Source organism: Pyxicephalus adspersus, chromosome 1 (assembly GCF_032062135.1).
Source record: "Pyxicephalus adspersus chromosome 1, UCB_Pads_2.0, whole genome shotgun sequence".
Classification (NCBI taxonomy): domain Eukaryota; kingdom Metazoa; phylum Chordata; class Amphibia; order Anura; family Pyxicephalidae; genus Pyxicephalus; species Pyxicephalus adspersus.
The window spans coordinates 126,567,786-126,590,738 of record NC_092858.1 but is presented as its reverse complement, the minus strand read 5'-3'; the positions used below and the strand labels follow the sequence as shown (position 1 = coordinate 126,590,738).

The 22,953-nt window shown below is 38.8% G+C and overlaps 1 protein-coding gene across 1 annotated transcript; it reads left to right on the top strand.

The window, feature by feature from the left end:
- The first annotated feature begins 6,367 nt into the window (after positions 1-6,367).
- On the top strand, positions 6,368-22,431 carry SLC19A2 (solute carrier family 19 member 2). The gene is given in 6 exon segments (XM_072426741.1): positions 6,368-6,669; positions 13,028-13,624; positions 15,253-15,484; positions 16,359-16,551; positions 17,612-17,753; positions 18,320-22,431. Coding segments are annotated over 6 exon segments (1,458 nt in total). The 5' UTR covers positions 6,368-6,495; the 3' UTR covers positions 18,440-22,431.
- Positions 22,432-22,953: the final 522 nt, after the last annotated feature.

The following is a 22,953-nucleotide window of genomic DNA, read 5'->3' as shown; positions in this document are numbered from 1 at the left end:
TATGCGTCAGGAAGTGTCGTCCTCTTACCTCTACTGCTGGGATCCATACATTTCAGAAGTTGCAGAACAGCAGCTGGGGCTACATTAGCCAGGCCCTCATCTTCCATCAGGTAAGTGTTTCGTAAAACCTACACAACCGTTTTACTCCAGAGGAACTTTATTTCCAGGTTAAATTATGGAAAATTGTAGGAAAAAATAAAATAACCTCAAATGAAGGCAAAATCTTATCAACATTTTGGGAACTGAAATGGAAGAGGAACAGAACATCGTAAAATGTTTGTCAGATATATATACACCTCCTTCCTCCTGCTCCTCAAGGTCATGCACCCCATATTTTAAGTGGCAAATTTTCTTATTTTTTTGCTAAGGCCCAGAGAATAAAAAAAAAAACGAATTGGATTGCTTCCTTGCTGTTCTACAAGAAATTGGCTGCTAAGGTCAGGAATTTTTTCTGACCTCGGCAGCCATGTTCTTGTAGTCCTGAAGGCGGGCTGCCGGAAGATTTCATGTAATATGCTGCTGTTTTTATTTTGAACTTCCTGCCACCCTTTCAAGAGCACTTAGTATTTGTCTGGTCATCACACAAAAAATGGAGTCTCTGATTGGCTGGTTTTGTACTCATTTTACCAGTCTACAACAACATGGCTGTTGGGATATAAAGCTGGACTTGGGGACCATGTTTTTGTAAGCCAGCAGGACAGTAATGGCTTCCTACTCTTGCAGTAATGGCAGTGTTTCTGTTTTTTTTTCTTTAGTTTTTTTATTATTTATGTTTTATGGGTTTTTTTGTTATTTTTTTCATATTGGTTTAACTTTAGGGTTGTTTTCTGTCCCAATTCCTATGTAAATATGATGCCTGCACCAAACTAGAAACTATGAACAAGGATTTAATTTTGATTTCAGTTCTCACCCAGCAACTTGCTTCAGAGTCACTTCAAATCCTTCACCTGGTATAGGGATGGAGTGTTTGGCCAACCCAACCCAACCCTTCCAAAACACTCCAGACCTGAATCCCAGAGGTTTACAAATTTATCCGGGTCCCTTATTCCTTTCCCAGATGAAACTTGCTTTTTTTTGTCATTTTTATTATATGTTATTTTATGGATGTTTTCTATCCTAATTCCTCTGTAAATGTGATGCCTGCACCACACTAAGAAATTCATTCTGATGTCAGTCCTCTTCAATTTGCCTTGCTTCGGATTTTCCTCAAATTCCTCACACGGTAGAGGGATGGAGTGTTTGGCCCGACAAACTCCAACCCAACACAAACAACCCAAACCTTCTAGAACACTCCAGACCTGGATCGCATAGTTTTACAAATTCACCCAGGCCCTTTTAATCCTTTTCCCAGGAGGAATGGGGGAAAAGCAGAGTGCACGGCAATCTACACCTTAGTTCATACAGATGTTTCTTGGCCTAAAATATTTCTTCCAAGCAATATGTCTGGATGAATGTAGTAATGGGCAGCCCATGCAGGACAAATGAAGCCTAAATCCTTGTAGTCTAGCTGTTGTGACTGGTTATGACGATTGTTAGGGGATTTCTCATTGGATATCTCCCCACTATTGTTCAATTGGGAATCAATGTCATACGTAGAGATTATTAAGGGGGAAGGTATTTTGCCAGCCTCCAGTTTCTTCCACCTAATGCCCCCAAAGAATCTGTGCTCTCTTATCTTTCCATTTACCCCTAGCCTCTTAGCGGGGTTTATACACAACAGCTTCTTCAAAATGTCGACTCACACAGCTTGAAGATTTGATTCTCCTTTCCCTATTTCTTGACACATCTCATTCAGAATTACTCCTAAGGAAAACTAATCTACACCATTATCATATCCCCTGTCTTTCCACATCCCAGGGGCAGAATATCTAAGAGTACCAACTCCTCCCTTGCTTTCCACAGTACTGGCATGGAAAGGCCAAAATCCGTAATCTTTGCATGTCTCTCAATAGTGTAAAGGATGTTTAAAGGTTTCAAATCTCGTTGTATGATATCTTTGGAGTGTAGGAACTGCAACCCACACACCAGCTTTGCACCGATAAACCTCACCACCTCGGTGTGCAGAGGCCGAGGGTAAATTATCAGTTTCTCCAGTGTCCCATCTTTGGCTAGTTCTATGACATAATAAATGTAGTAGTGGGTTGGAAATGCCGCATATCCATGTATTAAGAATGGGCATTGGTTTGCTAGCTGGAGAATATTGTGCTCAGCCATGAGGGATCTGTAACTTAAATTGTTCAATTGTCTCTTGCTTAAAATTTTTATGGCTACCTGTTCTCCTTGTAGATGGTCTGTTGCCATCCCGACTTCCAAAGTTTCCTTTTCTGAGAACAGTGTGGAAAGTTAATTTCTGTAAGGTGATAGGGACAGGGTTTGTCCCGTGGCTGGAGTAGAATTGGGATGGTTTTTGGCTATCTTCATGAGCTGAGGGGACAGGTTAAGGAATGGCGTGTGGGGGTATTTCTTCTACCTTATTCAGACTTCCTGTTGTGGCTATCTCACTCTGTCCACCTTCTTCTTGTGCTTTACATGCATTCTTCAAATCTATTGATGTTTTAATTTCCTTAGATTCATGAAAGAATCCCGCAGGATGATAGATTTTCTCATCAGATGATTCCACGGGCTGCATGTTTGTCTTTTCAGATTTGGTGATTATAAGTGCAGAAAAGAAATCTCCCTTAAATGTATAAGACTTGTTTGTCTTTTTCTCCACATCTTTTGGTTTCTTCCTTTCTGCTAATCCTAGCCAGGATGCGGCACTCTGGTAGTTTTCTTCTTCCGAATCTTCCGCAAATTCATAGGAGCTGCTGCTTATCTTTATCTCTGAAGAACCTTCCAGCTCTTCCAGGATCTCTGAATCTGCTGCTCTATCCTTAGGCTTTTTTTTCAGCCTTAGGAGAGATGCAACCTTGTGTCTACAGCCTTTTCTGTCTTTCTTTCAGTTTTTCCTTCTCTGCTCTCAACTGCCATCTGCTTTGTTGGGTTGGTGCTTGGGACTGACATCTTAGGACAGCTCCAAGCCTGTTTGCTGCAGCCTTCACCTGGATCTTCATGGATATGGTCAATGTTGTCCTTTGGAGGTCCAATCTCCTGGATGGAGCTTTGCTCATTATTCTCAGCAGGATCTGGTGTCTGTTGTTTTGGCATCTGCTGCTTCTTCATCCTTAAAAGAGCCATGTCTCTTTCCCGAATTGTCTTTACTGGGGCACTGGCCTCAGCTCCATTGCTCCTCTCCTCTTTCTCTTCTCTGATTTTTTCTTTACCGTTTTACCGCTATGATGCATTCATGTGACACAGTCATGTGGGGTCATGTGACATGGTCATGTGACGTGAGTGGGGTCTTGTGACGTGGTCATGTGACACGAGTGGGTCATGTGACATAGTCATGCGGCACAGTCAAGTGATGCAGTCATGTGACACGAATGGGGTCATGTGACATGATCATGTGACACAGTCATGTGATGCAGTCATGTGCTCGAATGGGGTCATATGAGGCGGTCATGTGACATGGTCATGTGACGCGAGGGGGTCATGTGATGGGGGGTCATGTGACATGGTCATGTGACATGAGTGGGGGTCATATGGTGCAGTAATGTGACATGGTCATGTGACGCGAGTGGGTCATGTGATGAGGTTCATTCTGTTTCCGCATAATATCTAGGTGAAAATTGCTGTATAACATGCAATGAAAGGAATCAGGTAAGTTTTAATCAAGTCAACCCTTTCCCTATAAGAGAGTCTCCATCTCTTCCAGCTTTCTATCTTAGTATTGGCATCTTCCAGCTTGCTCTCCCACGTTGAAAGACCATAATCACCGGACTAAATCTGCCAAACACCCCCCCCACCACCACCAACAATGCGTCTATGACCATGCATCTCCCCATCTCTACTTCAATCATCTACCAACAAGTCACCTTATCCGTTTTAAAAGGAGCTGCAACTCCGCTGCCAGGCTGAGCCGCAAAAGACCAGAAGGAGGGACCGCATCTCCACTTCTTCTTTGCTGACAAGCCAGATCCCTCTGACCTCTTACTCTCCCCCACTCTCTTCTTCTTCCCCGAGCCTTATTTTTCACCATTCTGTTCGATCTTCTCAGCACCGGAGCAGCCACCACCTCACACATTAATACTCTCACCTGGCTGCTCCGCACACTCCTCCCTTTCCAGCCCCATCAGATGTTCTATAACTTCTTTTTGTAAATTATAGAAGGCCTCCGGGCATGCACTATAGGTGTGGCCAACCTCACAAAGGTTGAATTTCACCGTATTGCCAAGTGGCCAAGCTCATAACAAAGTGAGCATTTTTTTTACTGAGCAGGAATCCACAAAGTGACCCTTCTCCCCACAACGATGACATAGTTCGGGCTGCCTAGCGTAGAAAGTCCCTGCCAATAAAAGCTGAAGAGGACACATGCTGCACCATATTACCCACAGTATGTAATTCCATAACTGTATGCCAGCCACCCGTCCTCATCCTATGGTCATCCCTAATGTTTATTAGGGGTCTTTGTATTTCCCCATACTGGTCTAGACAAAGGGTTAAATCTGCAGCTGGAATGGACTCTGGTGAGGATGGTGATGGGTTTCACCAAGGGAGGGCTGGTGTGTCTCCTGGGCACCAACCACTTCCACTCCTCACTAAGCTTACATGAGCTCCCATAAAATAAATCAGCACATTCAGGTTTAACAAAACATCACTAGAAGTTATGTCACACAAGTGACATCACTGGTAGTCATGTTGCTGATTAATTTATTCTGATTGTGCTGCACAACTGTTTTTGTGCTTGTTTCCACTGAAGTATATAAACTGGATAATTTTTTATTATTATTGGAGTGATCTGAAGTTTTGGATTGTCCAAAAAATCCTCATGGTTTCAGGTGGAAAAAAATTATAATTGTATACAGGTAGTGCCCGAGTTAAGGACACCCAACGTACCACAACTCCTTGATATGAACGGGGCTTCCCTGCTTGCTCCTGTGCAGGATGGAGACTTGAAGGGGGAGGGGGCGGTTTGCATGACTTGCAGAGGAAATCTTTTGCTAAACACAGCTGAGGTTGTGGGTGATCTTAGGGGGTGAGTTCTTTCTGCAGCCTCTTGCAACTCTTTAATGTTACATTGCATTTATTAAAATAATGTACCTGTTCCGACTTACATACAAGTTCAGCTTAAGAACAAACCTACAGTCCCTATCTTGTATGTAACCCAGGGACTACCTGTACTTCAGTAGAGGGATAGGCCAATATGAGTGCTACCTGGGAGAAATACCTGGGTGTAGTTTTTATAGTACGGTACAAACAAACCGGGAAGACTGGCAGTGACAGATGAAATGACAGCAAACCAGCTCTCTCTATACAAAATACGACCCAATCATGCAATATGGCTGCTACCAATACTAATGTACTTTGAACAAGGCAAGAGACATAACTTTGGGACAAATACAGGATAACTATATGTGCAAGGAGTTGTTATGTCAGAGTACTGACACTTTAATGTGATTTAGATATCTATGTGAATAAAAAACACTTTGACATGTTTTTGACTCTTTAAGCAAAACTGTCAAACTGTCTCTTTAGCATTCCGGAACCAATTAAATGTGACCAACCCATTCTAGCTATACCATGACCTGGACGTATGGGAAGCTTCACCGATATCCCAATCATCCGATCCAACCCCAAACCCCTGATGACATTCAGCCTTATTATACAATTGATGGGATGCAATAAATGAAATCTTACCTGCATCAGTCTATACATATGTCATAAACAGATCATGTGATCATGTAGGCAATAAACAGATCATGTGATCATGTAGGCAATAAATAGATCATGTAGGCAATAAACAGATCATGTGATCATGTAGGCAATAAAGATATCATGTGATCATGTTTGCAGCTGTAAAAGAATGAAGTTGGGTTGTAATAAAACAAAATGATGGCGTAACAATAAATTGATTAATTTTTTTACCAACCAATATATTTTATTCCTAACTCAATGCTACAGAATGAACTTATTCTATTAAATACAGTAAAGTAACTGAAGCACTGAAATTTGCACCAGAATTGATACCCAGTTACTGACCTTTTTCTTACTTTCCTGTTGTATTGACTTGTATGAGTAAGAATGCTATCAGAAACATTTTGAGCACAACTTTTATACATCAGGATGTAAAATGATAGGGGCTGACAAGTAACAGGAAATCAGCGATCATTGCAGGTGACAGGTTCACTTTATTCCATTCAGAGTTATATAACATGCCATGGCGTAGTGCAGACCTGTCACATGGTACCACAAGACGTATCACAAGAAGCATCACAAGAAGCCAACCAATAGCAGCGCTCGCTATAAATACCGCCCACTCACTATAGGTCGCACTGTGGAACATGAGGTTCAGTCTGTACGGTGACCTTGTACCGGGCTGCTACTCCTGACAGCGGCTAGGTGCCCGGGGACTTCCCGCGGCCAGCGCTTCTCTATAGACTCTCAGCCACCCCGGGCATGGAGCTCAAAGAGGCTGTGAGCCGCAAGAAAGCCTTCCGGATACCCCGGGGAAGCTGGTTGTTCCCTACCTGTGTTCTCTGTACATACGGCTTCTTCGCCAATCTCAGGCCGTCCGAACCCTTCCTCACCCCTTACCTGAGGGGGCCGGACAAGAACCTCACCGAGAAGCAGGTGGGTATGGGGGAGGGGAGCAGCGGGGTCGTGTCATGCAAGGGGTCACGTGATCTGGGGTCCTGGGCGGGAGAGCCTGGCATGGGATCCCCCTGTGCCATATGAGGTGTACAATGATATGAGATGGGCAGAGGTACATGTATAGTACCCAGACAAGCCTGGCATGTGATCCCCTGTGCCGCCCATACACATACCAGCTATATGAAGTGTACAATGATCAGACTGTCCTGTATGCTGGGTAGTAGTACTTGTATGGTACACAGGGCAGCCTGGCATGTGGTCCCCCTGTGCCACTTATATTCCTACCAGCCATATGAAATGTAGAATAATTTGAGACAGTCCTGTATGCTGGGTAGCAGTACGTGTATGGTGCGTAGACAAACCTGGCATGGGATCCCTGTGCCACCTATACACATACCAGCTATATGAAGTGTACAATGATCAGACTGTCCTGTATGCTGCGCAGTAGTGTTTGTAGGGCAGCCTGGCATGTGACCCCCGAGTGCCGCCTATACACATACCAGCTATATGAATTATAGACTAATATGAGACTGTCCTGTATGCTGGGTAGCAGTATTTGTATGGTCCGCAGGGCAGCCTGGCATGTGATCCTTGTGCCATCCATATACCAACCAGCAATATGAATTGTAGAATTATATGAGACTGTGCTGTACACTGGGCAGAGGTATTTGTATGACCAGCAGACCAGCCTGGCATGTGATCATCATGAGCTTCCCTTGACAGTATGCCAACTCATTGCACCCAAAGTGATATTTTCATGTGACCAGCTCTAAATAAATAATCAGAACATCTATTTATGTACAGAAAGATGGAACAGAAGCTGACCGGTAATAATGTATAAATAATAGAAGACAATCCTGTATGCTGGGCAGTAGTACTTATGGGCAGAACAGCCTGGTATGAGATTCTGACCAGACATCTAATAATCCATTCACTGTGTGTCTGTGATGCTTATTGCTGATCCTCTCAGTATTCATAGGACAGGGCTATAGATCAAAGGTAAAAAATACCATATCCCGGATACAAACACTTCCTATCTTCCTCCATAAAGAATTCACACATTCAGATCCATATTACCTTATTAATACCACATATATGTCTGACTGTTGTGTCTGTACAGTGCTAACACTGATTTGATCAAACTTTGTTTGCTAAAACATACTAACATTTTATTGATATTTCTGTCAAATCTTTGTTTGGGCCAAAGTCCCACTACTAAGAACTTCTTTATTCTTTGTCTTTTATCATTATTAAAAAAAAAAATTATTGCATGCAGGGTTCTCCCAAGGCACTTTTAGCTGGGCGCACCACCCGACACTTTTCAGCACCCACCTGGCTGTTTTTGGGTGGTTACCAAAGAGTTTGGTCCACAGTACAGGAGCTGCCACCCACCTAAAATTTCTTGAGTTGAGTACTGGAGTGGCTGTGGGTTTCATGCAGATCTTCATACTGAATACCACGCTAATATACTGTAAGCTGCAGATATAGTAAATACATCAGGGGTTCCCTAAGACCTGAAAGTTATTTCAAGAGTTCCAATCATGTTAACAAGATCGACAAAGGTCATTCTAGAGAAGGAATTCACACTTTTAGATGTAAATGGGCAATACATTAAGAATTGGTTTTGTAGAAAAAAAAAAGTCTTTTCACATCTTCCTATTGTCAGTTTCCTGGCTGATCAGTTGTTTATGTTATGTGTATGGCCTGCACAACCAGTTAAAGCAGATCTAAACTGAAAAAGTAGGTGGAGGTAGAGCTGACAATAGAGACATACAAAAAAACCTTGGTTCCTGGTGGCTGTTTGTGTTAGGACTACACTGTACAGAGCATATATAGTAGTAACATCAGCAGTGGCAAAGATGTCGGCTTCCTAGGACGTGGCAAAGACAGGATCCTGGACCTGTCTCTGATGTATGATGCCTCCTGTGCGTACTTGTCGATTATAGCAGTCTGGCATCAGATATGCTGACTGGGGGAGAGAGCAGAGTGATGAGCTCAGGCTGCTGTTGTTTTATTGTCCAATTTTAGGCAGGGGACAGGGACTAAGCTGTATTTGCTTAGACTGGGTCTACATGAACGGTTTTAAAAACGCATATAAATGTTCCTACCACGTTTATATGTGTTTTTATGCACTTCTACAAGCGTTTTAAAGCTTAACTTTAAAAAAAACTTGTATAAACACGTTTTACCGTGAATTGCTGCGATTTTACATAAGCGTTTATAAAAGTTTTACTTTTAACCCTTTCAGGGAATGAGGACAGGAGTACATAATACCCCTACACATTCCCTGAAAGGGTTAAAATATATGTAAAAAATTGGACGAGGCTTTAATGTTAAATTATTTTATTAAATGTGTGTGTGTTTGTGTAACTAAACTTTTTTTTTTTATACAGGTTATTCAAATGACAGGATGATTTCCATGGCTGCAATCATGACATGAGCACAGCCCTGGGACTCCCCCTGACAGTGAGGGATCGCAGGGCACTAGGGGTTAAATGAGGACAAGGCTCTCCATTCACCTCTAGTGCTCTGTGATGGGCTGAGCAATAGGAAACCCTGATGACAGCTCAAGCATGATCAGGATTTCCCTTTCCTCCCTTTCCTAGCCAATCAGGGAGCAGAGCAATCAGCCGAGCTCTGGTATGCTGACAGCTCCGCTCCCCTGATTGCTCCTGCAGCCCTGGAGGAGCTGTGACATGTTCTGTATCTGTAATACATGTCACAGCTCCTCTAGGGCTGGGGGATCAATCAGGGGAGCGGAGCTGTCAGCATACCAGAGCTCCGCTGATTGCTCTGCTCCCTGATTGGCTAGGAAAGGGAGGAAAGGGAAATCCTGATGATGCTTGAGCTGTCATCAGGGTTTCCTATTTCTCAGCCCATCACAGAGCACTAGAGATGAATGGGCACAAGTCTCCCCATTCAAGTTTAGTGCTGAATGGCTGAGGTTTTACGTTTCTCAGCCAATCACAGAGCACTAGGGGTGAATGGAGAGCCTTGTCCTCATTTAACCCCTAGTGCCCTGCGATCCCTCACTGTCAGGAGGAGTCCCACGGCTGTGCTCATGTTAGGATTGAAGCCATATGAATTATCCTGTCATTGGCATAACCTGAAAAAAAAGTTTAGTTACACAAACATGCATACATTTAATTAAATAATTTAACATTAGAGCCTCGTCCTATTATTTACACATATTTTAACCCTTTCAGGGAATGAGTAAGGGTTTTTATGTACCCCTGTACTCATTCCCTAGGGTGGGATGGTGGAGATCTGGAAGTCTCCTTATTAAAGGGGGCTTCCAGATTCCAAAGACCTGCTAAAAACGTTTTTAAAAACCTCCATTGAGTTCAATGGAAGCGTTTTCCCACGTTTTTATGCGTTTATCCAGCATTTTAATTTTTTAAAAGTTGCAAGCAATGTTTAAGATAAAGCTATTAAACATGCCTGAAGAAAACGTCCTGGTGTAGATTAGCCAATTGGAATGCATGGGGACTTCAAACGTGGGCTTTAAAAGCCTCAGGTTAAACGCTGGGAAACAGTCTGTGTAGACTAAGCCTTAAAGCAAACCCATGAACAATATTTTTACTCCATAAAAAAGTTTTATCCACCCTTTTATATGAAGTAAAAAATATCTTTATTTTTTTAAACACCCCCTCCCCTTCTGTATTTACTGCTACAATGGTAAAGACTGAATTTGATTGCAGAGCCTCCTGGGATACCATGTCTGGCTTCTCCCTGTGCACATGCCCGGTCATGCTCAGAAGGGGCATTTTCCTTTAATGGGAAATAAATGTTCATCTTGGCAGCACTTTTTTTTTTTCCATGTAAAGCAGGCTACATCACCCGATCTCATGCCTGCGCACTGCGAGATCAGGTGATGTACCTAGAAGATGGACGAAGATAGGGTACAGAACAGCGAGGGATCCAATCCAGGAAAGCTCTGTAGTGATCTGCGGAAGTTAAGGTGAGCGTTATTTTTTATTTTTATTTTTTTAAGGTAAGTTCCGCTTTAAGCTTAATAAAGAAAGACAAAGAGGTTACCATTCTTGCTTTATTAGGAACATCAAGTGTGAGACACAGGAAATCAACTCTACTTAAGTAGGTAATTCCTCTTTATTGTAGAGGTGTTCAGTGGTGGAGACAGCAGGTAACTATTTTCACCATCTTTATAGGTAACAGATATTTCCACTGACATTTTAGCAATAAAGTCAAAAACCGACCACCTATTCTAGCACAGTGCTCCATTGGAGCCTTTGCATGGCACCCTGTGATATGGCTATTGTCGGGTCATTGGGAAACCGATCACCAATCTTGAATACTGTATCATGATGGAGATGAGGAAGTTTTCAACATTGTCTAAGTACCAACTCTCATCCCTAATATAATGTTTGTCACCGGCCTCCAATAAAGCTGTAGGGGAGCATTGCATACATTAATAAAGGTGGTTTAGGGTTGACTTTGAGCCTCTATCCTAAAACCTTGCTGTTCACCAAGATGATTCCATTTCTCTTCACTTTTCCAAATAGTCTTTGCTTACTCTGCCTTGCTGAGTCATCCCTGGGATACGCACAACATGACGCATAAACCAACTACTACTACATTGATGACTTAAGGGTGTGACATTTTATGTTCAAATACATCCAAGCTGATAAAGAATTGAAGTGCACAGTCCAAACAGTCACTACTATGCTATTGAAATCATTCGATGGATTTTATGAGGATGTAGTATTGAGTTGTAAGGACCTGTAATGGAGTTCACATGTATATCATTTTGTATCACATGTATCATTTTTATAGAAGTCTAAATAGTTATATTATTTTTTTCTTACATGTTTTCTCTATAAATGTGCTTTGGTAAGTCAGATAAGTATTGTTACTACAGGCAGGCTTCCCATGAATATGCTTTCAGCCCCCCCTTCTATTGCAGCACATTGGTAGAGTTGGTGGCAGATAATAACTTTCTGCAGGCAATGGACTTGATTTATTAAAGGTCTCCAAGACTGGAGAAGATAGGCTATCATGGGAGAATCTGTCTGTTCCAGCAAACCTGGAATGGAGTCACTGAAGTCATTTGTTATTTGATGGCAAATGTTTTCAATCCTGGGAAGATTCTTCCCCAGGTTCTTCCATGATTGTTTTTCTTTTTCAGTCTTAGAGAGCTTTTAATGAATCAGGCCCTATGTATATGTCAAAAAGAGAATCTGTCACTTCGATCCTTAGGCTGAACCCCCCCCACACACACACACAATACGTTTCCTCACTCATCTATTAGTCAGTGCTCTTCCTTCTCTGCTTCATCACATGATGCAGTTTTTAAGCTCATGTATGGTAAGAACAAGTCCCAAAGGGGAAAGTTTTTTTTTTTTTTTTTTTTTTTTTTTTTTTTTTTGTTTAAACTGTAATTAAGAGGTACCTCTAAGTGTGCAATGGGCTCTTTTTTTTTTAAGAACATTGATCAGAGGTGGAGGGAGGACGCAACGGTTAAAATTATATTTTAATTTATATATTTTTTTCTTTATTTCAAATGGTTTTGTTCCAAAAGTTCTGTGTTAATTTATTTGCTTTGTAAAGCTTTTGTTGGTGATATTGGAGCAGCACAAGTGGCTAACCTTTTACTAATGTGTGAATGTGACAAATATTAAACATTTGGTAGTACATATGGTTGTATGAGATAGGTGAGAATAGTTTGGGGATATGGAATAAGGGGTTTCCTTTATCTTAAGAGTTCATGATCATATGAGGGTAATGTGGGTACCAAATGTTGTTATATGAGATTGAGATGCCCAAGCTGACAAAAAGCCTTTGGCCAAACTAAGAATGTAATTGTCAAAGAACTTTTTAAAATTATTTTATGACTGTTTTATTTCTAAATTAAGTACTTATATTTTAGTGCAGTCAAAAGAGACAATTGAGCAGGAAATGCCCATATCTCAATTTTCTTTCCAAGGACATTTCTTTTTTTCTTCTTGGAAGTTAATAGCTCCATCCTGCTTGTAACCTAATATTTTGTGCATTCTGAGAATTCTCCACTCCACTCCACTATTCAATCTCCTTCTGTAGCCCAAATGAGTTTATTGTGAAACAAAATATTTGTTCCCTTCTTCCACTGCAACCCATATAAGAAATTTCCTCAGGGAAGAAAGCATAAATGGAACATAGGCTGGCAGGAGGTGGGCTGCACTGGAAAAACTAGTTAAGTGGATTTGAGTTTATTAACATAACATTTGCTGAGAATTCTTTATAGCATTAGGTGGTGACTAAGTCATTTTACTTTTGGTTTGGAATTTGTTTTTCATGAAGCTTTACATCTGAAACCTTTTTTTTTTTTTTTTATTCCTAGGTATACAATGAAATTTACCCTGTCTGGACATACTCTTACCTTGTCCTGCTGTTTCCTGTATTTCTTGCTACGGACTATCTGCGATATAAGCCAGTGATCATCGTGCAAGGTTTAAGCCTGATAGTTACATGGTTTATGCTTTTGTAAGCTCAGGGCACTTTGGCTATCCAATTCCTTGAATTTTTTTATGGCATGTCCACAGCAACTGAGGTAGCCTATTACTCCTATATTTACAGCGTGGTTGACCCTGGCATGTACCAAAAGGTAACCAGCTTATGCCGTACGGCCACTTTAACTGGGTTTACTGTTGGCTCGGTTACAGGCCAGGTTTTGGTGTCTGTGGGTAACTGGTCCTTGTTCAGTTTGAATGTAATTTCTCTTATTAGTGTCTCTGTTGCTTTTGCCACCTCATGGTTTTTACCGATGCCAATGAAAAGTCTTTTCTTTCACCAAAGTGTAAGTGGTCATGACAAAAAGAGCACAGATCTGGAAAAATTGGACTGTTCAAAGAATGGTGGATTGGCACACACAGAATCACTAGAAGATATTGAAGCTCAGATTCCACTGAACATTGAAGAGTATAAAGCTGACAAACAGGTAACACTGAAGTCTCTAAGTAGAAAACATTTTGTGAAATAAGTTTTTCTTTGTGTACCACTGTGCCTCTCCATCCTTCTCTTCAAGTTATCACAATAGGGTGCTAAACCTATTTGCACATTCTGTTGAATTAAAAAGACCCAACTATGATGATTTGACTATTGTAGGTTGTTACTGGAGAACACTGATAATAAATTGATGGTGTGTCGCTACTCCCTCATTGTGCAGCTTTTCCTAATTCTAAAAGGGAAGTGTTGTAAACATCCTCCTTGTGGTGTATGAACCACAAATAGAGCTTTGTACTTCAACTGTACATTTGCTATATGTCTGGAGTTGAGCTTTAATGTAGAATTAAAGGACATCTTTGAAACCTCAATCTACACCAATATATCATATATGCCATATATGAAAACAACAAAAAAAAGTCACCAGGAGGTAGTTAATCAACAAAAGAGACCTGCAAAAAATTTGAATTTGTCTACATCTGATTCTCCTTATAAAAAACAATGGAAATGTAGGCTACTATTGTTAACCTCTTACGAAAATGCAAGTTGCTTGGTTGTCATGCCAGCCCAATGGCTTTAATACTTTCACTGACCCAGAATACGAATGTAGGTAAGGATGAGTGTATTTATAAAAAGTTCTACAATAACAAAGTGTGTATAGTGGTCAGCAATGGATGTCTCCAAATTTTCTCAGTTCAGGGTACTTTTAGATTGCGATCATGTGACCTGGTTGTGGGGGTCATATTTGTTATTTGGGGAATGAGAAGCTGCCATTTGGCTAAAATTCTGTGTCAAAGTGTACAGACTATCACTTTTTAAGCATTGTCTGTTATTCATAATGCTTGGCACAGAACTAAACTATTTATGTCTAAAGATATGTCTATACGGGTAAAAAAATATAGATTTTATTTTAGACAATATTTTTTTAATTGGGGTAGCCTAAAACACACTTTTATGGGGACAAGCCACAATGCTCCACCCTTGGAGAATACAAAGAGAGTACAAAGAGTCTGTCGAATGGTTAAAAAGTTCAACTAGGTGTGATTTTTGGTGGTGTTGCTGAATAAGCAGATCCTTTTTTGTGCAGTTCGTTCATCATGAATTACTGCTGTATTGGTGGTAATCCACATACCCTGGGTTGTTCTGGAGCTGCACACCCACAGCAAACACCCTGTGATGAAAAGCATCGGCAAAACATTTTGTATACATTAAATTTATTAGCTCCTAAAATCTAGGTGTGATAACGGTGAAAGAAATTTATTGAAAATTTATGGTATCTATAGATTACAGAACTATTAAAAATTCTTCATACTCCGACTTGTCATGACTCAACCTCCAAAGTTGTACAAACAGTTGCACAAAAGTCGCTAGTGTGGTTTCTGTGCTGAACTATTTTGAAATTTTACAAAGAAAATCAATAGGGAACTATTTGCTGCCCATGCTTCTCCAAATATTGATGACATTCCATGAAATCCATTGTGCACTGCACCTTTGACCTTTTCCATGCAAAATATTGGAAAAGTCTTTTTAAAAGGAGAAACTCAAAATTCATAAAAAAACAACTGTATTCCATAACTGTAATATAATAATATCCTCAAATGTGTTTTTCTCTTCATTTTCCAGTATTCCAAGACAAGTAGTTCAACCTTCATGAATGTTCTAAGAATACTGTGGAAGGACTTTTTGCACTGCTACTCATCACGCACACTATTCTGTTGGTCAGTTTGGTGGGCTTTGTCCACATGTGGATACTTCCAAGTGATAAACTATGTTCAGGGAATGTGGGACAGTGTTGCACCCTCCTCCCATTCAGAAATCTACAATGGCAGTGTAGAAGCAGTTTCTACTCTTCTAGGTAAGTTTAAGGTTGAGTCTGGGGTTGTCTTGTTCAATATTAGTTTACATTGTAATGATTATTCATGTTATTGTTTTATACCGATATAAAAGTTACTAGCTTTAACACAGCAGGCTTTAATTTTCTGTAACATGTAACATAGTTTTATTATATGCTGCTCTTGCTAGTAGATCATTTTTTTTGCAAGTAATGTTGGAATAACTTCTAACATTGGAAGGAGAGCTGTGACATTCCATTAAATGTATGTATGCAGTACTTATAAGAAAAAAAAAGACAGACTGCATTATATTAAGTATGCATAGGTAATGTTTAAAGCATACCTTTACTCAGAATTTTTACTTTACATAAAAGGGTAGACAACCTAAAAAAATTTGTTTGTTAGTGTGATCAAGAATGTATGGGAGCGCAGAGCGTCCTGGGATACCTTTGTCACGCATCCTGGGAGGCTCTTGGCTGCTCCTTTCATCAGTAGGAAAAAAAAAGTTTGTTCCCCAATCTACATCACTTGATCTCGCACCTGCGCAGTGCGAGATCGAGTGATGTGGGAAGAAGAACGCAGAAGAAGAGAAAAGATGGGACAATGTGGGACCCGATGGAAGAAACCTCTCGACAGACTGATCTGCAGGATTGAAGTGATTTTTTTTTTTTTTTTCGTTTACATCCACATTATTTATATCCATAGTGGCATTTCAAGTGTTATACTGCTCTCTTGTGTAGGATATTTCGTCAATGTGAGTGGAGAATACACAATGGTTCTGCATGGGAAATGGTATTTTTTATTCTTCAGGGCAAACAGATGTATTTCCTCTGTCAGCTTTTTTTTTTTTTTTTTTTTTTTAATTATTTTAATATTATTTATTTTTATTTTTTTTAGGTGCTGTGACAGTGTTTTTTGTTGGGTACGTTAAAATTTCCTGGTCCACATGGGGAGAGCTGCTGCTGGCTCTGTTTTCTCTGATTATTGCCAGCACGGTGTATATAATGAGCGTTGTTGGAAACATTTGGGTTTGCTACGCCATGTATGTGCTCTTCAGAAGTATCTACATGATTCTGATCACAATAGCCACGTAAGTGAATCCAAGCAAAGCTTTTAAAATTTTTCTTACAGTTTTTTGATTGTATACCCCTCTGTAGTCAAAAAAATGACTATAACGGGAATAATCGATCTCCATTTAAAAAAATATTTTAACAAAAAGTAGGTTTAAAAAAAAAAAAGTTATGCAAGGTGACCTAATGTTAAAATCCTTACAGGGAGGCTTTACTTGAATACCAACTTTGATTATGATAATAAAATGTAACTAAACTCCATAATCAAAATTGCAGTGTTTGCATGTACTCAGATGTGCTGGCTGCATTTGTTTTCTTTATTGTTCAGGTTTTTTTCTGTTTTTAACCTGGTAATTGAATGAATGCCACACTTTGTTCTGTGGTTGTATATCCCCCCCCCCCCCCCGTTCTGTATCTATGGACGAAGCCATGTATGCCACCCAGGCTGAACTCTTGTTTTTTGTTCTTCTTCATTACAGTTTGTTTAGCTTTTTACCAGATCACATAAAGGGTCAAGGACTTTAAAGTTCTATTTGCAAGGCCAAAAGGTTTTTTCTTCTCTACTTGCTGAAAATATTTTTGGCTTTAAAAACACAAATGAATGCAGCAACCACATTCAAGGACTAGTACCTATCTGCAAAAAGTTTGGTTAAGCTATCCTTTAAATTCTATGGAACCTTATCAGTTTACAAAATATTTGGGGAGGCATGCTAAGGAGGCCTATTTTTAACTATATTATAAAAAAAAATTATTTTCTAATCAAACTTATTGTACTGATTGGAAAATAATTAGGGAAAAGAAGTTGGTAAGGAAAAGGGATTTGATTCTTTAATAGGTAGTTTGAGTGTTTATAAGTTAGAAGCAGTCCGTTGTGCCACACTAATTTAAGCTTTTTGGTAGAAGACATATATTTGGCTAAATTAGAGCTGTAATGCTAAGACAGATATGGTTAACTGGTCACTGAACTGTATTCAGGTTTAGCTTGATAGTAAATGCATCTATTTGCCTCATGTTCAGTCAGAGTTGACAGAAAAACACAATCGCACTTATATAAAAAAAATGAGTTTTTTTTGGTTTTAGATTTCAGATTGCATCTAACCTAAACATGGAGTGCTATGCCCTTGTGTTCGGAGTTAACACTTTTGTTGCCTTAGCCCTTCAAACACTGATGACTGTCATAGTTGTGGATTCCATCGGGTTTGGCTTAGAAATATTTCCACAAGTAAGTCCTTTGGTCTTTTTTTTTTGGAAACAATGCAATAACGTGTGTGTGTGTGTGTGTGTGTATGTGTGTGTGTGTGTATGTATGTGTGTGTGTATGTATGTGTGTGTATATATATATATATTTTTTTTTTCTGCATTGACAAGAACCTAAAAGGACTATTGTTTATCTCTGTTAACTCTACAGTCCCACAGTGTAGTCTGCTTTGGACTTCAGATTACTGTGTAATAAACCATTGGTGTCTATATAATTTGGACTTTATCTTACAATAAGGTCTTTTTCCCTTTATTTTTAACTCCATTGAAAGGTTTTCCCGTAGTCATTTAGGCCATCTTGGTGTTTTGTGTGCTTCTGGAAAAATAGGGTATTTTCATAAAGGTTTTGTGGAGTTTTTATTTTATAGGTAGAAAGTCATTATCCTAACAGAAAGGCACACTAGCGACTAAAATTAAACATTTGTTGATACCTCTAGGTGCCTGAATTTCCTGTATTAAAATTTAAGTAACTTTATCTGTTTGAATAATATGCTCTCATGAAACTTTTTTTTTTTTTTTTTATATTTGCAGTTTACCATCTATGCTGGGTACTTTGCCATAATCGCCTTCATATTTTTAGTCAGTGGACTCTTCCATGCAGCAAAAAACTGTCAGCAAAGACGAAACACACCAGAGACTTCAGGAACTTGAGACTTTCTCTGAAGACAAGTGGACTACTTGGGACAGCTTTGGCCCGTTGATTTTGATAGCTTAGAAGGAAATGGCATGGCCAGCACAAAGCGATATACTACTTAATATGTATGTGATCAGTGCAAGGAAATTTCATATCTAAAGGTACACATGGCGGTGAAGTAGATGGACATTGGTACTGATTATGTAATTCTGTTACCCTAATGTTGCATACAGTCTGTTATGTTGCCTCTAAATTCAGCCAACAGCACTTAATGCATATTAGGTTTATCTTAGAATGTGTGAGATGTTGTGAATTTTACCTGTCTCCTACAGCACAGTGTTCTGTTGACTTTAGTTGGGTTGTTGAATTGAACTAATTTGGACCAGTAGAAGTTTATAGCTGATTAATTTAGATGTTTACAGTTAGATGCTTTTCTGTGATTTCCCTGGCCCACCCCTGATATTAACAGCCTAGTTCTAATGTGGAGGTGGGGGGTTAGGGCAGAGCCGGGATCCTACCGAAAAGACGGGATTAACCTATAGCCACATGTTGCCTATGGTAATTTAAGGGGTGAGGGGAGTCAAGAGGGTGCATTAGTTTGTTATACTAAATGATCTAATAAGTAAAAAACTGTTCCTTGGCTGTAGCCTTGGTGCTTTGAGATAAGGTTCTACTAAACTGGATGGCAAGGTCTGCTTAGAAGTGAAATCACTAAAGCCTTCTCAAACCAAACACTATATCTGAGTTTGAATTTATTTGCCTTACCTGTTGTATATTCACTAAAAGTGACCTTCATTTGCTATGTATAGTCTCAAATTATTTCTATATAATATTAAGGCAGCTTAATAAAAGAAGTATTATAAAGTATTCTCAGTTACAAATAACTGACCCCAACAAATGCTGTCCTCCTTAAGAGGAGGTTTTTTTTTTTTTTAAATTCAGAATATTTTATTTCAAAACGTAAAGTTTAAAATACATAATATGCAATTTATAATGCATTTCAAATGATACAAAGAACAGGGCTCTACACGTTTATCTGATATCTAATAAATATACATAAACTGTATAAGGGAGAATGGCTTCTTTTTAATAATGACTTTATAATAAGGTATTGCTGGTATTGCTGCTGAGTTTTTCTTTTTTATTCCAACATCTACAGAATTTAAGTTTTGACATAGAAATGTTGGTTGAGTGTTTTAGGTTGTGCAAGTGCTCCATGTAAAGTTTTTGGAAAACAATTACTCTTTCCCAAACTTGAGTGTCTACACAAAAGCAGCCACCTATTCCCTAATTCATATAAATTCATACATAATGTATATATACATTCACAGTTCATACATATTCATGATCTGTGGGTCAGTAGGGTCCACCAGTAAATATAACTTTCTAGGATGCTAACGTAAGAGTGCACAATAAACTAAATAGATTTGTTTATTGCAGAATTACAAATTCTGGGAAAGACATCTAAAAAGCAATAGTATAACAAAAGCACATTATAATAATAAAGATATATATAAAAAATAAGTGCTTAACAAGTTTTGGGACTGTAAAGCCAGTGGAGTCTGGGTGAGGAGGGGAAATTGAAAGGAAGAAAAGACATCTAGGAGGAGAGGTTCATGTGATCTGTCCATAATATGAATGTGTCTTTTCCAACCATTGAACACTTTGTTTTGATAAGCAGAGGAATGTAGGGCTTTACTGGCTTCATGTTGTATGAATGGGTTGTAAAACGCAAGCCCTAACTAATCTAAGTATAAACCAGATAGCTCCATCTGCTCTTCATAATAAATATGCCTGTAAGCGCATATCAAATATTTGAAGTATTCCACAACACTACAGGACCAGATTCCATTTCAGGTATCTAAAAATGACTTTTACTTTGCAAACTGTTAGGTTTGTAACCAGCTATGTAATAAAGTTTAAAATATTGTCTGTCATGTGGCCTGTACTTTAGACCAAATGTTTTTTGTGTGTGTTAAGGTACTCCTATTAAATCTATAGTTCCTGTATTTATTGTTTATTTGCTCAAACTTGTGTTTTGTTTTATGTACAGATTGTGTGTTTTTATATTTCTGATTGTTTGTTACTGTTTTCTTTGTTTTTCATGAAAATTTATTTCACAGTATAATAGTATGAGTATAATAAAATTTGAAACACAAAATCATGTAAAAATAATTAAAAAAAAATATATATGTGTATGTGTATATATATATATATATATATATTTATTTTTTAAAATTAAAAAAAAAGGAATAAATATTATACTCGTACTATTATATATACTGTTAAAATAAATGTTCTTGAAAACAATGTACCGCATTTACACATATAAATCCAATGTATTGCATTTAATACAGTTATTTTGTATTGAATGCAATACAAATGGATTTTGAATTTTCCGCCCCGCTGGCAGCGTACACACGCACTGACGTCACCGGGAACTCCCCGGTGACTCATCATGTGCAGAAGACGGGGATTGCGGCGATGGATGATGTGGGACCCCGGCGGATCAGGTAAGCGCTGTATTTACTTACCTTCCCATAGGTTTATACCCTGAGTGTGACTCGGTGTTACCGCTTTCAGCAACTTTTTTCTAACACTCAGGGTTACCGCTAGGGAGGTTAATGCTATGGGGACCATTTGTCATACTTTAAATATCTGTTTATAAAATACAGATTGTATGTAGCTGATGGAAACAACTAAAACCAGGTGGACTCGTATAAGCGGGAGCTTGGCACCTCCTTATTCCAGCCACACCTAATTTATTATTAGTGTATTGGATTGTAGACAAGACTTTTTATAAAAACCCTATTGTTCTTTTTATTGATTGCAACATCACACGTCAATGATTTATTTATAATTATTGTAAAATTTAACCAAAATAAATTAATTTTTGCATTTAAGTTCTTGCTTTACAACTGCTGTATAATAAATATTCCAGGAGACTTTTATCTATAGCAACTTGACAAGGCTTAGTTCTTGGGCTGCAAACACACGTGCAATAATTGTCGACAAAAGACTGAACAATGCATAAACCAGCGCTGTACATAAAGCACAGTTCTGCTCTATAAAGGAGGGGGGGGACAGCGGCACACCGCTGCGTTTTCTCTTTTTTTTTACTTTTATTATACCTATATACTTTTTATTATACCTTCATCGTCCATAGATCTGCCAGGACAGTCGTCCCTGAGTAGAATATTGGACGTGAATCATCTGATGTGTTTACATAGCCTTAGACTTGAAAGAACTGGCAAGAAAAGTCATGGTACAGGGAGTTATGTATACACTTATTAAATAAAGAAAGAGTCCTGTATGGTATAAGCTTTCATTCACAGTGAATCTGTTATCCTGTAGATCATTTAGTATTTTAGTACTTTACGTACATGACAGAATTACTTACATAAGCTTTATTTATTTGGGAAGTACTGCTCAAGACCTGTTTGTAAAAAATAGGCTTTTGCCCATGTTCTCACATTTGTTTTTTTTAGATTTTCTTATTGAAGTATACAACATTGTCATTATGACTAAAAATGAAGAACTGTCTAAGCTAAAAATGAATAACTGTCTAAGCTATGGGTTAATATGCTGTTCCTGTTTTATAATATTTTCTTTTGCAATTTTCAGTTATAGTATAGCTACTTTCCTAACCGCCAGAGGAAAAGCTCCAAAGGAGCCACCAATTACACTATTACATGATGAACACAATACCACAAATGTTACAATATTTAGTGAGAAGCATCTGTTGCCATAGCTCATGTTTCCTGTACATGCTTATACCTTGTCATATTTCCGGGTCTCCCATATCTGAACTGTATTACTCAAAGACAAAATTGAACAAAATCCTTTTGACAGCCTTTAGCCGAATCTGTATGTTCTACAGTATTCTATATAATGTTTTAAATTATATGCTTTTCATGTAATATTTACTGTTCTATATTTACATATGAGGGAAAAAATGTTAATTTGTATAAAATATAATTCAATAAATATTTTATTTTTGTAATATTTACCTGCATTGGTGTAATGGAATGTGATTTTATTTATTTATTGCTAGGTAGTTACTCCTGTTTTGATATAATGTATAACACCGGGGAACACATTTTTTTGTTGAGTTAGATCTTACACTTGTTTTTTTTACTAATTTTTGGGTGGTGAATCTAGAAACGACCCCAGTTATTTGCTTAATTAATCAGGTAAGCAGGTAAGGTAAAAATTTAAGCTTATAGCTTTTACTGGAGTGTTCAGTGTTAGGACAATCCCGCCGGATGCTCCAACAATAGTCTACCATCATATGTACATCCTATCTACCCTGATACCGTCCTTCCATGACCTTCAAATCTTGGTGGAATCATTCACCTTCATCATCACTGACTGCACCAAGGTTTTCTGGGAAGTTAGAACGATGGCTATGCAGAAAATGCACTTTGATGCTCATATTGCAACCAAGCATTTTGTAACTCTCCAAGAGTTTCTGGACAATTTCTGTGTAATTATTTGCTTGTGTGTTTCCAAGAAAGTCCTTGACAATGGC